Below are 16,436 nucleotides of genomic sequence, written 5' to 3' on the forward strand. Positions count from 1 at the left end.
ACTCCAAAACAAACTCCCTGGAACAATGTACACTCCAGTGCCATAGTGGCACACAGCCTGAGTGGTAACTAATAGCTTTCAGCTTGGCTATGAATGAGATCGTGCAGTGTAAGGAAGCCCATATCTGGAACCAGATCAGAATCCTTTGGAGATAAAGATTATGTTCTCCAGTGTCAAGCTCTCACTAGTCTTTGACTCAAAGAGGGGTTACATACATCAGATTCTCCATAAATTAATAATGCTTATTTCATCTAAACTATTCTGACTTCACTCTTCACTGGAGATTCTGTTCTTTCTCAGAAGGTAACAAGACCAGAGAATATAAACTATCCCTAACTTCAGCCAAGCCACAGCTGAATTCACAGAGGAATTGGGGAGATGAGCAAGAGTGCTGCTTCCATGCTGTTCTGATAATCAGCACCAGGGTGAAGGAGACAGACCCTGAGGACACTCAGCACCTACCAAAGCAGAGGTCCAGAGGCTCCTAAGAGCTCATGACTAAAGCAGACTTAAAACTCACCCACCACGGCTCAGGGAATTTTGTGGAAGAGGGGAGGAAAGACCCTACCCCAAAGGGGGAAAAAAAATTGACTATTGCTCCCATAATGCAAAATCCGCAAACCCATGGGGAGTTAACTGTAACCCCACTGAGGAGTGTTCCCAATGGAATAGGGACAAAGGAAAAAAAGGTTCCAACACATGATGTATACATACAAAACATCATCATCATAATAATAAAATTAAAAGGTTTGAAGTAAATTATGAGCTACAAATCAGTTTCTCATTCAAGTTTATTCTGATTAATATTTTCATTCTTACTGAATCAAAGGCCTATACTAAGATCTAGTTGTACAATCATCTGCTCATAGCCAAGGTTGGCAAATGATGCTCTATTTTCAACAAAGCCATTTTCTTTCACTACTTAATCTCTTCAATGTTTCTTCCCTAGAGTGTAAGCAGAAATACAGCTATATGAAAAGTAACTGGCTTACCTCTGGATGTTGAGAACATACAACTTTTATTTAAAGATGATTCAAAATGAATAGTCTCATTTGAACAACATAAGAATGGTCAATTTTTACTGAGAGTTTTCACCCCTAACAACCCTTCAATGCATTTGTTTCTGCCATTTAAAAAAGGAAAAATACATTCTGGGGCTGCTGTGTGTGAGGAGACAGACCAACTAAAGATGGAACAAACAAAGGACTGCTAGGATCCATTGTTAAGAAGAGAGCCAAGTGCCCATCATGAGATGTGCCAGCTCTACCACATCGGCCAGGGCCCGGGAGAAACTGCAGAGGAAGCAGCAACATGAACACTGACCTACTGCTAGCCTGACAACCAGCTCCAGGGTGATGGAAACAGTCACAATAATTAATCAAAACAGAAATCCAGAGGCTACAAAGAACTCAATACTAACAGGCCTGCTACTCTTCAGGGAATATTGTAGAAGAGGAGGCAGAAAGATGTTAAGAACCTCAGAATGGGTAGGAATATCCCAACTCACAGTTCCTCCTATAGAGACAGAGGGAAGTCTTTATGAACTCCACAATGAACACTTAATCCCACTAAGGAAGGCCCCCAGGTTAACACAAGTCGAGGCAAAGGGATGAAAGTGTATAACCTTTTTTTTTATAAATTTTTTTAAAAGGGGATAACCAATTTTGACACCTGAATGTTCTCATTCCATAAAATAAAAATACAGATTTCTAATGCCCTTATTATCACCTTGAATGCAGTAGTTTTCTACTCTAGTTAATAAGACAACATGGGCTGACAGAAAATTTTAATGAATAATGATCTTACCTCTGCTTGCTCTGGAGTTTCTCCTGCAAAGTAAAAGATGTAATGTTCTTCACTAAAGTGCTGAACTACTATCTGGAAACAGTTTGGCCTTTGAAATACAAACAAAAAAAAAAGAAAAGTTTTTGCTTACACCGATTTTAAAAATCAATACTATATACTTACACAATTTATACAAGGTTGTCATAATTCTGAGAAATAGATACCTCACTCTACCAAATTACCATAAAAATCACCTTTGTATTATATATTTTAGAAAACATTGTCAACATCAATGAGATTTTATCTGTTTTTTAAAGCATAAATAGATGTATGTATTATTATTATTATTATTATTAGTTTTTTGAGGTAGGGTCTCACTCTGGCCCAGGCTGACCTGGAATTCACTATGTAGTCTCAGGGTGGCCTTGAACTCATGGCAATTCTCCTACCTCTGTCTCTCAAGTGCTGGGATTAAAGGCATGCACCATCATACCCAGCTTGTGTATGAATTATTTTTAAAAGTGATAGAAAAAAGTTACAAAGAAACAGAATTGCTAGGAATGCATATAACTTATCTAGAAACTCTGTGTATTCACTGAAAAAAATTACACTTCCAAAAATGCTAAAGACCATCTCTGTTTCTTCTCCATATTGCAATTTTATGTATTCTACTTTTTTATAAATGGATTTTTTTCTCATGTCAAAATGAAAATGTTTAGAGCTGGGCCTGGTGGCACTCACCTTTAATCCCAGCACTTGGGAGACAGAGGTAAACGGATTGCCATGAGTTCCAGGCCACCCTGAGACTACATAGTGAATTCCAGGTCAGCCTGGTATAGAGTGAGACCCTACCTCAAAAAAAACAAAACAAAAAAAAATTTTATACCAACACATGGCTTGTTCAAAAGTTTAAATGACTTAAAGTTTACATATACACTTAAGTGGAATACAGTGTTCATGTCTTCCTTTAGTATGAACAATTATAAATTATGTGACCAGTAAACACAATGCCAATTTATCTTTTTAGAGATGTGCTGACTTTCCAGTTAAACTTATAAAGTTCAGCAAGTGTCTGCAGGTTTTCAGAACTCAATAAATGGGCTGGAGAGATGGCTTAGCAGTTAAGTGCTTGCCTGTGAAGCCTAAGAACCCCGGTTCAAGGCTGGATTCTCCAGGACCCACGTTAGTCAGATGCACAAGGGGGCGCATGTATCTGGAATTCGTTTGCAGTGGCTGGAAGCCCTGGAGCGCCCATTCTCTCCCTCTCCCTCTCCCTCTCCCTCTCCCTCTCCTTCCCTCTCCCTCTCCCTCTCCCTCTCTCTCTCCCCCCCCTATCTGCCTCTTTCTATCTCTGTCACTCTCAAATAAATAAATAAAAATGAACAAAATTTTAAAAAGAACTCAATAAATATTTCCATTTGTTACTTTAAACAGATTTTTATCTTACACATTTATAAACAAAAAAATTATTTAAACCCATATCAAACTTGGTATAATAAAATAGTGGAAATGTAAACCGAAGACTTTGATTCTGAAAGTAACCTGACTGAGACTAACCCTTCTGGCTGGAAATAATACAGAAAACTAAAAAACATCCAGGTTTCTTGAAGGCACTATATAACAACCAAAACAGAGAAAATGTGAGAGATAAGATCATATAAACTGAGGTGAGTTTGACATTCTCAAAACCTTTTACTTTCAAGTCTTTCCTGAATTGTGTAGAAAGGACCAAAAGGGGTCAAGGTCGATATGCTAAGCAGCAAGTAAAAAAGATTGGCCCCAAACTCAAAGTGTCTCACTATTAAGAAGTAAAAATTGCTGCTTTTGTTCATCAACCTGAAAAAATAATTTCTTGATCCTGGGCAGTAAAAATGTGTTAGTCTCTAAACTGTATTTCAAAGATGTGATCCATTTTTAACACCCTTAGCAATTATTTAGACAACCTTTGTGTCCCTGGCACTGTTGTGGACAGTATGCTATTCTCAGGGCATTGCTGGGGGCTCGAGCCTGGTGACTTGGGCAACAGAGCAGAGGAAAGGACATTTTCACACTATTAAAATCTAGTCCCTCAAAAGCTGGGTGAAATAAGGACATCAGTACAGGGCATGAAAATGTAATTCAATAAAGGAGATAAAAATACTGGAGAAGGGCTAGAGAGATGGCTTAGCAGTTAAGACACTTGCCTATGACGGCTAAGGACCCAGGTTTGATTCCCCAAAACCCATGTAAGCCAGGTGTATATGGTGGCACATGCATTTAGAGTTCTTTTCAAGTGGCTAGAGGCCCTGGTGTGTCCATTCTCTTCCTGTCTCTCATAAATATATAAATTAATTAATTTAAAAAACAAACAATATAAAGAAGCAATGTTCAAGTTCTTGGTTATATATTTGATAATACTGAACACAATTATTTTGTTTTATTTTTATTTATTTGAGAGCGACAGAGAGAGAGAGAGAGAGAGAGAGAGAGAGAGAGAGAGAGAGAGGGAGAGAATGGGTGTGCCAGGGCCTCCAGCCACTGCAAACGAACTCCAGACATGTGCACCACCCCCTTGTGCATCTGGCTAACATGGGTCCTGGGGAATCAAGCCTCGAACTGGGGTCCTTAGGTTTCACAGGCAAGTGCTTAACCACTAAGCTATCTCTCCAGCCCTGATGACAATTTTTAACTCAGGTTTAACAGAAAAAAATCTGCATAGATAAAAAAATTTTATCGGCCACTAAAAATGATCTTGAATTAAGTAATATTCTATCTCCACAGACTCTACAAATGTATACCATATATGATACTATGTGATATTTCAATACATGCATTCACTAAGAAATACTAAAACCAGGGTAAACATAATTTTTTCCAATAATTACTAATTCTTTGAAGTGAAATATTCAAGATCTTTTCTCTTAGCTTTTTAAAAATATGCCTTATCTGTAGTGACCTCATTTTGCAATGCAATGGAGCCTGTTTCTCCTAGATAACTATAATTTAATATCCACTGACAAGCTTTTCCCTACCCTTTCCTTCCATACTACCTTCTTTGACTTTGGTAACTACTATTTTATTCTCAAGTTGTAGAAGATCACCTTGTTTAGATTTTCACATGTGTGAGATCATGGAGCATTTTCTTTTCTATGTCTGCCTGATCCATTTAACATAACCCTGTCTGGAGGTGAAGCTATGTTGCAAGTGGCAGGACTTCTTGCTCCTTACGCCTGGGTAGAGTTCATTCTATGCTCTCCCCACTCTCCTGCATGGGGCATCAGCTACTTCACTCCTTGGCTATTACGAGTAGTGGCGCTGAGCAGGAGAGGGCGGACACCTTCAAATCACGTCATGGTCACTGCATGTATAGCCGAGGGCAGGAGAGGGCGGACACCTTCAAATCACGTCATGGTCACTGCATGTATAGCCGAGGGCAGGAGAGGGCGGACACCTTCAAATCACGTCATGGTCACTGCATGTATAGCCGAGGGCAGGAGAGGGCGGACACCTTCAAATCACGTCATGGTCACTGCATGTATAGCCGAGGGCAGGAGAGGGCGGACACCTTCAAATCACGTCATGGTCACTGCATGTATAGCCGAGGGCAGGAGAGGGCGGACACCTTCAAATCACGTCATGGTCACTGCATGTATAGCCGAGGGCAGGACTGCTAGGTCACATGGTAGCCCTAAGTTTTCTGAAACTTTTCCTCAATAGATACACTCACTTACATACCATCAGTCATGTTGGAAGGTTCTTTACTTTTTCCCTCAGAATCTTCCTTTGTGGTTCAATGACCCTCTCTTGACAATGTGCTTTGGTTCTTTTATTATTTTTTTTTTGTACTTAATGATAAAAACAAATACAGGAAAATTATGTTTAAAGCCTCTATACTTGTACTTCATTCCTTCCTGCATTAAGTTTTGCTGTTCCATTTTACATGGTTTTATATTGTGTCTAAACATACTAATATACATATTTGCAGTTGTTTTGATCTCATTCTTCACAATAAGATAAGAATTTTCTACCATCTATCATGTTACAATAGTAAGATGTTTTCTGCACAGCAAGTCTTATGACTGAGTTCTGTACCTTCCGATGTTTGCTCCTTACTGGCATCTCTTCAATTTAAAGAACATCCATTACTCTTTCCTACAGGGCAGGTCTGGCCATGATAAATTCTCTCACTCTGGGGATTTTTACAGTTTCCTTAAAGTCTTAGGGGGTAAAGTATTCTTCTTTGGCAATTTCTATGTAACTCAGCCCTGAACATTTCTTTCCATTCTTTGCCTATAAGGTGTCTGATGACAAATCAGCCATCAGATGAATTGAAGCACCTTCAGGTGTTTTATCTTGCCTCTTGTTGCATTCAGTATTCTCAATTCACCACTGTGAGCTTCATTTTATTACCTGTCTTTTATAACATTTTTATTTATTTGCAAGCAGAAAGAAGAGAGACAGAGAAAATTGGCATGCCAAGGCCTCCAGCCCCTGCAAACTAACTCCAGATGCATGTATCCCTTTGTGTATTTGGATTTGCCTGGGTACTGGGAATCAAACCTGGGTCATGAGGCTTTGCCAGCAAATGCCTTAACTGCTAAAGCATCTCTCCAGTCCAATTTTATTATCTTGAGGTACACTCCTTGGAGCAGAATCTGACCACTGACCTTTGATTTTCCTGTATTAGATATTTGTAGTATGTTCTACATGAGAAGTTTTCCATTATTAAATAAGCTGAATAAGCTTTCTACCCCTTTGACATTACCAAGCCCCTAATGAGCCCCAATAACCTGAACACTTGCTCTTTCAATACAGCCCATGCCTCCTTCATTCACCTTTATAGAAAACAAGTATTTTTAAACAACCTTCGAGCTCACTGCTTCTTTCTTCATGTTGATCAATTCTGCTACTGGTAGCTCCTAGTGTTTTTCATTTATTGTTTTTTTCTGTTCTAAAAGGGCAAGGGGTACAGTTGAGCAACAGTGCCAGATACCAAATTTAATACCCAGCACAAAAGGGGCTTGGGAAAGGGGGCTCAGATAAAAATCACTGGATTGTTTCAATGTTTTCCAAGTTCAACAAGTTTCCTAAAAACGGCAGTCATAAATTCTCATCAGTATCTGTGTGGTCACTTTCTGAAACTAAACTTTCTTCCCCAAGTGAGGTCACAGATCCCTTAAATTTCTTTCTCTGGCATGTATTGTATGTGTGTATATGTTGTGATGTGTGGTGTGTGTGCACATATGCAGATGTGCAAGGCCATGTGTACACTGTGAAGGCCAAAAGAGGAGGTCAGGTGTCTTTCTGTGCCAAGCGTCCACGTGTTGTCTTGAGACAGAGTCTCTCGCTGAGCCTAGAACTACCATTTAGTCCAATTGGTTCACCAGCAGACCACAGTGATTCTCTGATCTGCACAGGACTGGCTATAGATGCATGGCCCAGCCTGGCTGTTTATGTGGGGCTAGAGAATCAGACGCAGAATGAGTATCTTCACAGGCCCTCATGCTTGTGGGTTAAGAACTTGTTACTTGATGAGACATCTCCCAGGCCCTTAGTCCCCAGAACTTGTTTGTTTGTCTGTGTTTCCCATTGAGGTAGGTTCCTGCTTTAGCCCAGACTGACCTGGAATTCACTATGAAGTCTCAGGCTGGCCTTGGACTCACGGTGATCCTCCTACCTCTACCTCGCAAGTGCTGGGATGAAAGGTGTGCGCCACCATGCCCATCACCCCTGATAGTTTCTGATACTTGCTAACATACAACAGTATGAACACCTTGAAGGATTAGTGTTTATTCCAGTGTCTATACTCTGGATTTGTTTGGGCCAGACTCTCCAATTCTATGCAGTCTATTTATTACATCTCTGATCCTGTGGTCACTGCTGCTATTTCAGCACAAGATGGTGCCCTATCCTCAAGAATGCTCCAAATCCTTAGCTGTGTGGCTTCTTCATGGTGACTTAAGGGTCAGGTGGAGGGTGGGAAGGATAAGGGAAGTACTGGCTCATGCTGCCTCCACAAGGGCCAGCCTTGGCAGCTCAAGCACACATAGATGCTTTGTCACTGACCTGTGTTCAGGTAACATGGATTCGACCCAGCAATCACTGCAGAGGAGCTACCTCTGGGCTCTGAAGAGCATATGTTCCTCTCTCTCTCAACTTCCTCCCATATAACTATTCTTTCCATGTTCTGCTAAGGGGTCACCATAGCTGCTAGAGGCCCACACCTCAAGACCAGATAAATGCCATATGACTATGGTTTGCCTACTGCCTTTTCACAATCTAGGACCAGTGGATAAAACGGAAGGGGATTCAGGCCAGCATATGTATCTACCCTGTGAGGGTTACAATGTCTGTCTAATGCACCAGCTGGTCTCAGAGGATCCATCTATGCTTACTGGCCTGGGAACAATGATCACTGGATGCCACCTGGCATTAAGATTTCAGAATGGTAGCAATGACTTCCATGATAAAGATTTGTGCTTAAATTGTCCTAACTCTGAGTGTTCTATGTCCTTTATTCTAGGTTGCTTGAACTTGGGAGAGAGCTAGTGGCAATAGCCACTTGACTGTTAAGACCAATGCTCATGGCATCTCATATGCATGGCCTGAAGGACTTCTGCAGACTCAGCATGGATTGCAGGACCACAGTGAAATTAGTGGTAGCACATGTGCCGATGCCACTGAGGTCTAGAATCTCCACTTGATGCTGAATTAGTCAGTGGAATGGCATGTGAGGAGGAGGCAGCAAAGATCTGACTAGTACTAAGTTTCACTGTGGTGGGTCTGGTACTGGTTCCTATGTCAAGGACCTACATTTAATTTTCCCTCCTTCCACAAGTAGGACAAATTACTCTCCATGCTTGAGGCTAGGAGAGGAGTACATGAGTAACTCCCTTCTCTTGTGAATCTTGTAGATTTTACAAAAATCAAACATTTTATGTCCATTGATCTGGTTTCCTTAGGCATTGTGAAGGTACTTCTGTGCATGAACAGCTGTCAACACTGACACTCCCAAGAGACCATCGCTGGAGCTCCTTGCTTGCTCTACCTCCTAGTCTTTCTTATGGTGAGGTAGGAGTGTCTTTAACTCTGACTTACCTGTTTTTATTTTGGAACAGTTCCTTGTATGGAATATTAGAAAAGCATGAGGGCCTGAGTTCAGATCCCCAGCACCAACATAAATGTCAGGTATGTGTCTATAATCCCAGCACTCAGGAGGAACAAGAAGGTTCCCAGGGAAAAGTGGCTAGATTAGACTAGCTAAATCAACAAGCTCTTTATTTAGTAAGAGATCTATTTCAATAAGTAAGGTGGAACAATTGAAAAATATTTAACATCGACCTCTGCCCTCCACATGTACACACACACACACACACACACACACACACACACACACACTTGTACATGCACATAATACACACATGCCTAAGACAAAAAAATTAATTCCAAATCTGAAATACTATGTTTCCACTGAATTTTTTTTTATATTACAACTGTTTTTAGCCACTGGTTGGAAATATATATAAGAGTTAATATAATTCAATGTACCTGATACTATGAGATGTACTGAATTTACAGAGAATGTGTTAAAGGCAGGGAACATGAGAATAATCAAATTAAGTCACTCTAAGGACTTCTAGAAGTAGAAGAAAACATATCCAAATCAAGATAAAAGTTCTATAAGACGCATCACTGCAAAAATTTCAGTTAATGAGTAGAGTACAGTTTTACACACAGGCTAGTCTAAAGTAAGGAGAACAAAAATGACCCCAAAATGTTAAGTGTGGTCATTTTAAATGATTTTATGCTCTTAAAATTGACTTTGCTACAAAATTATCTAAAAGCATCTAGTTTTACTAATAAAAACAAATGTTTTAAGAAAAAAATCTCTTACCTGCCAAAGAGACTATCATGAACAACATAGACAGAACATACACTGAGATCTATTAATCCTTTTGGTTTTGTAGCTCGTTTTTCACTTTCAAAATAAATAAGTTGGGCATCACTGCCCTCTAAGATAAAATACAAATTTTTCCAACGTTTTCCTTTGCCTGTGGGGGGAAAAAAAAATTTAGCAAACAATGAACTATGAAATCATATTTTAAGGTAAAAATATATTGCTGCTTAAAATAAAAGCTAAATGTACCTAGATTTTTATTCCAAACTTAAAACAATATAGCAATGTTTCTACAGAAAAAAAAAAAAAAGTCTTTTGTATTATTGCTTGTTTCCATGAATCACAGAATTAATGAAATAGGTATATGTCTTCAGAGATTTCATTATGAGGAAATTTTCCAAATTATTGTTTTGGAGAAATTCTTTTCCATTAAGCACCACAAATACCCATTTCCTCAACATGTTCATGCCAAACTGAGGTAAATATACAAAATGAAAACATCAAGACCATGAGTCCAAGTGTCGCAAGGAATTACTCTGAGAAATATAGGGAGAACAGTCAAAAGTCCTAAGGCGCTGAAGTAACCTAACAACCTAAGCACATACTTGGAAAAATATAAGGATGTTTTCTAAAACCCTGATGAAAAATGTGGACTTATTAGACCTATCTGAACAAGTAAGCTACAAATAAATAGCTTATGAGATATCAGCTTTATGCCTGGTATTAACAACGCTTCTATCCAAGGAGTAAAGGCCTAAGCTGAAACCTTACTCTCAAGTTCACTTACCCTTCTTCAGAAGGTAACCTTTCTTAACAATATTTTTATAAAAGGCATCCTTTGTTTTACGGCGAATTGTATTATAGATTTCCTTGCCATCCACAGTATCATTGAGTACTTGTTCTTGATCCTAAATTTTTAAATATATTAAAATTGTTTTGTAAATTTTTGATGAAAGTAAAGCAAAAATATACAAATCACAAATTTAAAATATGAGAAAATGTTGGCAGTATTAAAATGCAGATATATATAAAGGCCTTCCAAAGAAATTCTCATTCAAGAACAGCCACAACTTTTCTGCAAAGGCTTCTCACAAAGGAGAAATGGTATGCATTTCTCATGAGTACATCTCACAAACAACTAAGGAACTGTTTTCAAAGCCAGTTTTGTTATACTTTACAGTAAATGATGTTGTTTTGAAAATAGTTTATCCCCTTATAACTGAAATTAGGAAGAACTCACATTTGCTTATATACTATATCTTTGAGTAACACTAATGTCCACATAGAAAGGTCCAGGGAGCTGAAGTAAGACTCATGGGAATTTATAGGCCTCTCATACCTAACAGTTTTCTCAGTTTTGTAAGTGTGTGATAGATTGTACCTATTCATCCAGATCTGGTATTTATTATCCATATGATTTAAAATATTTCTTCCTTTGACCACTTTACAACTTTCTCCTGCTTCAATACTTCTGATGGACACTTTCACAAGAAAACTTCACATACGTAGTATATTTAAAACTACACTACATTTTTATTAGGTCCCTTTTTAAAATATATATTTTTTGCATTGATGAAGTGTTAATACTTCTAAACTCCTCTTTTCCCAGAAACCCTGGGGTTTTATTACTTAATTTTGCACAACACTGTGATTTTTTATGAATGAGTGTAACATAATAGCACACCTGATATTAGCTTAAGAATCCAAGTAACAGAAAGAATTGTTATAAAGTATATAAGACAATACAAAGAAATCATGAACTTCTCAAGGGAAGTTAATCTTCAATTATAGTCTTCTAGTTTCTTTGTATAATAGGTCTTCTACTTTTAAAATTAATATTTTATGAAGTTTAGCCATATTAGGTCTATACAATTATTTTGTGAATCTGAGAAATCACAGAATTTTCATGGTCATCTTTCTGCTCTGGTTGAGATACTTTATGTCATTAGTACTCAATTATGTCCAATTGACTAAAATGTTAAAATCAGAGGACAAATTGCCTAGAACAGAAATGTCAAAATATGTAGCATACATGCTAAATTAATCCTATCACCTTGTTTAACTGACTGAATTGACTGGTAATGCTGGAGAGAATGCAGGATCCTTCATGTGGGAGGCAAGTGCCCTAGCTCACCCCCCTGTTGCTTGTAAATGAAGTTTTAGTAGATTACAAGCATGTTCATTACATAATGTCTGCAGTGGTTTTCAACTACAGAGTCTAATATGAAGACAGATTGGCCACAAACCCTAAAATGGTTATCGTTTGGTTGTCTACAGAAGTTTTGCCAATCTCTGGAAAACAATGAATGATTAGATAGACACACACACACACACCACACACACCACACACACACACACACACTCTCTCTCTCTCTCTCTCTCTCTCTCTCTCTCTCTCAACTGTATTGCATCACCCTTAGGTTTTTACAATGTTCTACTAAGTAAGTATTGCAGACTCTTCTGGAAAAATTTGAAAAGGCCATTTTTGTTGCCCTTTTATTAGTATTCATTGAGCTGTAAATTTAAAAGATTTTAATTTTTTTAGAAGAAATTTTTAAATTAAATTTTATCTAATTTAAATTGCATCAGTGATTATATAACCATATCACAAAAATACATTTTAAAAGATGTTAATTATTACAAAAGGTAAAATAACACTAACCTGCAGAGGTACAGGTTCCTTAAGATAATACCCTTCAACAATCTGTTCTTTTCGATAGTGCTCTATGATGTCCCCAATACTGTAAAAATAAAAATAATTAACACTGACATAAATCATCACACATAAAACATAAATCTACTAAAGTATGAGAAAACCCTAATAAAAAAATTAGCAATATTCACAAGCCCTTTTTGAAATTATATAACTTAAATATAATCACAAAATAAATTGTAATAGTAACATTATTTTCCAAAAAAAGAATAAGTCCAATAAAGGTTTACATGCCATAATACAAAAATCAGATTCTCATTCCTCATAAATATCCAGTAGGCAGCCAAGTCAACAACAGCATACTTACTAGACATGGGGACACAGGGAGTGAAGTCTTTGTTGTCCAGGTATGAGGACTAGAGTTTGGACCCCAACCCAGTGCCCATGAAAATGCCAATTAGGTATGGCGGCCACCTGTAAGCCCAGCGTGTTCAAAGTGGAGATGGAATTTCCAGGGCAAGCTGGCTAACTAGACTAGCTGAAGTCAGTGAGCACTGAACTCAAGTGAGAGCATCTGACTCAGTAAAAAACAGAAAATCAAGGAAGATATCCAGGGTCAACTCCAGATGCACCCACAAATACCCACATGCTACACAGAAAAAGGAAAAAGGAAACAGTCCAAAGAGACAACCAGTGAAAACTACAGACACTTTGGGAACCAGCCATGAAGTAAGACAAAATGGCAGCTAAAACACTACAGCATGTTTAGTATAAACTTAACTTGTGAAATATGAATTTCTAAGGATGCTATGTATATGTATATGTAACATAAACTGAACTACAGATTAGTAAGTACTAATGATAATTATTAACAAGTGTTAATATTTCTGTGTTTTCCATCTCACCCTATGTGAATTATAACCTCTTGATGATCCCCACACATCCTTGTATTTCTCTGCAATTTATCAGTTTGTATACCATCTTGTCACAAATTTGAGCACTGATAACACAGAAATGGTATTTTTTCCTTTAATGTATATGCACAAGATCTGGACAAAGTACATATGTGTATATATATAATTTTATTTACTTATGAGAGAGAGAGAGAGGATGAGAGACAGAGATTGGGCACACCAGTGCATCCTGCCACTGCAAACAAACTCCTGATTCATGTGCCAATCTGTGAATCTAGCTTTACACGGGCACTGGGGAATCGAACCCAGACCATCAGACTTTGCAATCCAATGCCCTGTAACTGTCGAGTCACCTTCCTAGTCCTGTCAACTTGCTGTTAAAGTCTTGAACTACTTTTCTAAAACTGTGAATACAGGATGTCAAAGTGATATCTAAACAGTTCCTTAATGAGACAAACCAAAGACTAATGGGGAAATAATAACAGTTTTTCTGCTTTAGATGAATTGAATCATCTTAGCTTACATATTCATATCTAAACAATGAATAATAATCACAAACGGGTCTTCCTAGGGATTACTTCCTAGAAAATACTAAAGATAATAATGATGAAATGGAACATATATTTCATATATATACATACATATATATATATATATATATATATATATCCTGAAATTTTACATATTATCAGTCATACAGTTTTATTTATTTTTGAGAGAGAAAGAGAGATAATGAGAAAGAGAAAGAGGCAGACAGAGAGAATGGACACACCAGGGCTTTCAGCCACTTCAAACAAACTCCATAAGCATGTGCCCCCTTGTGCACCTAGCTTAAGTGGGTCCTCGGAATTGAACCTGGGTTCTTTGGCTTTGCAGGCAAGTGCCTTAACCACTAAGCCATCCCTCCAGCCCAGTCATATAATTTTAAAATAAAGATTAAAACATCAGAACTTTTAAAGATTAATATAGCCATATGGAATAAAGTATCTAAAAGTTAAAGATCTGGGAAAATAATCAAGACCATGAAGTTATAATACACTTATTTTATTTTTAACTCTTCAAATATAAGCACTCTGATAATTTGGCAAAATTTAGAAATAAGTATCTTTCAAATCTTTTTCCTTCCTATTCTATTACAGCCTTCAGCAACCAAGACTGCCTTTACACATTTCACTGAGAGCCTCTAGTGTCGAAGAAAATCTGTCATCACTGTAGAGCCTATGCTAAAGAAGTTTAAGTCAAAACAGTCTCCAAAGAAATGTATGTAGTTTTCATCTTTAAAAGAATCCCAATTTGAATACTTAATTCAGTTAGAAATATGTTTGTAATTTATAATTTTATATATTCAGGTCTCCAGAATATTTGACGATGGGAAAAACAAATTAATGACAGGCTACACCAAGCTGGGTTTTCAGTAAGGAGCTAAATATGAGATGTGCAAGAAGTCCCACTGTCCAGATTTACATCTTCCATTCACTGTTTGATAATTGACACTGACCTTCTGGCAGTCAACAGAAAACCTGGTTTTTATTTCTAAATAAACCAGTTGTTGGATTTTATACCCTTCACAACTGAGCAGAGTTGAGGGCATTTTAAGTGGGATGGAGAGTGCTACAGTAGTACTGAGATATTACCAGGTGAACGCCAGTGTTTTACGACAAATTATGCCGATCTAAAACAAAGAGCAATATAGTACTGACTCAAATTTATATAGTTTGAAGTGTGGGGGTGGGGAGGGAGGGAATTACCATGGGATATATTTTATAATCATGGAAGATGTTAATAAAAATTTAAAAAAAAGAAAAAAAAATTTATATAGTTTGAGTAACGTTTTTAATTCATCAATCTAAAGGCTACTTTATCTTCTACAGAAAAAAAAAAAAAAATCAAAAAACAGCCATTCTGTCCTACAGTTTCCTATATTATTTTGCTTTCCTAATCAGGTAAATGAAATTAACTGTCAGTTTTAGGATAAGCTAAATTTACTTTGAAAGTGAGAAGTAGAAATAAATCACAACACATAAAAATATCAAGTTGAGGGGGAAGGGAGGGTATTACCATGGGATATTTTTTATAATCATGGAAAATATTAATAAAAATTAAATAAATAAAAAACTTAAAAAATCAAGTTGAGAAAAATCCAATTATATTTTATTTATTAAAAAAACAGAGGTAACTCTTGACAGAATGTTTAAAAATTTAATAGGTTATGAATATTTATGTTTGGCAGTGTCTACAAAGATTTACTGGACATGATTATCACTTTTACATTATTTTAGAAAACAAGAAGATTTGGAAATACCAAGTCTGGTAGCATTATATGCTGAATAAACTGAATATTTTGACCAAAATAAAAGACAGCTTAAAATTTCTCAAGATTTACCTGTTATAGTATCGGCCTCCCATCATAAACTGATTGTTTGGTGTTGGACATATTTTAAATCGTTGAATATTTTCATTGGTCCGAAAATAAAGAGAATAATCACCAGGAGTATTATCTGAGGGCCTCACAAGAAAACTGCAGACTTGGCCAACTGTAAAAAATTAAGCTATTAGTTTTATTCTCTAATTATTAGATCAAAAAGAAAACATGTTAAGTACTATAATAATCAAATCACAGTATTCAATGTCATAATCACAGGTAAACTTTCATCATGAACTCTTGTTTAAAGTAAGATTTTTCATATTTCCTGATTTATGAATCATAAATCTACTCATGCTGCTGAAATACTACATCCCAGGTGTGAGTAGTTTACTTCATAAAAATATAGAACAGAACAGAAATTTTATAGCAAAAATGTCTATACTGACATAACATAGAAAAAATTAATTATCACAGTCAGGGACCATGATAAATTATACTGTTTATAAACCCCCTTAATCCTCAAAAGATTAAAAAAAAAAAACTCACTGTTCTTAAAAATACATTTTACATAGTCTGGTTTCTCTTCAGATCGCATAAATCTTTCAAGAATGTCAGAGCCACATGTTGGGTCACGATATGCAGTCATTTATCATACCAATAACTGTGGGCTAACTCCACAATGCATGACCCATATACATAAACAAGGAGGGGCCAATGGGGAGGGGGTAGGTCACGGATGAGCCTAATAATGGTACCAAACTGCCTGTATTTGCTGACTAGAAAACTAATAAATTATTTAAAAAATACATTTCACCAATTAATTCAGTGAAGGATATTTAGTGA

The 16,436-nt window shown here is 37.0% G+C and overlaps 1 protein-coding gene across 1 annotated transcript in view; it reads right to left on the reverse strand.

The window, feature by feature from the left end:
• Positions 1–16,436, reverse strand: part of Rasa1 (RAS p21 protein activator 1) — an 83,460-nt gene that overhangs the window by 19,056 nt on the left and 47,968 nt on the right. Inside the window, exons 8-12 of the mRNA XM_004651636.3 lie at positions 15,612–15,762; positions 12,324–12,402; positions 10,449–10,569; positions 9,659–9,815; positions 1,807–1,894 (exon numbers count right to left, since the gene is read on the reverse strand). Of these exons, the coding sequence (XP_004651693.2) occupies positions 1,807–1,894; positions 9,659–9,815; positions 10,449–10,569; positions 12,324–12,402; positions 15,612–15,762 (596 nt within the window). The remainder of the gene's footprint in view (positions 1–1,806; positions 1,895–9,658; positions 9,816–10,448; positions 10,570–12,323; positions 12,403–15,611; positions 15,763–16,436) is intronic.

The sequence above is a fragment of the Jaculus jaculus genome, chromosome 14 (genome assembly GCF_020740685.1).
Source record: "Jaculus jaculus isolate mJacJac1 chromosome 14, mJacJac1.mat.Y.cur, whole genome shotgun sequence".
Taxonomy (NCBI): domain Eukaryota; kingdom Metazoa; phylum Chordata; class Mammalia; order Rodentia; family Dipodidae; genus Jaculus; species Jaculus jaculus.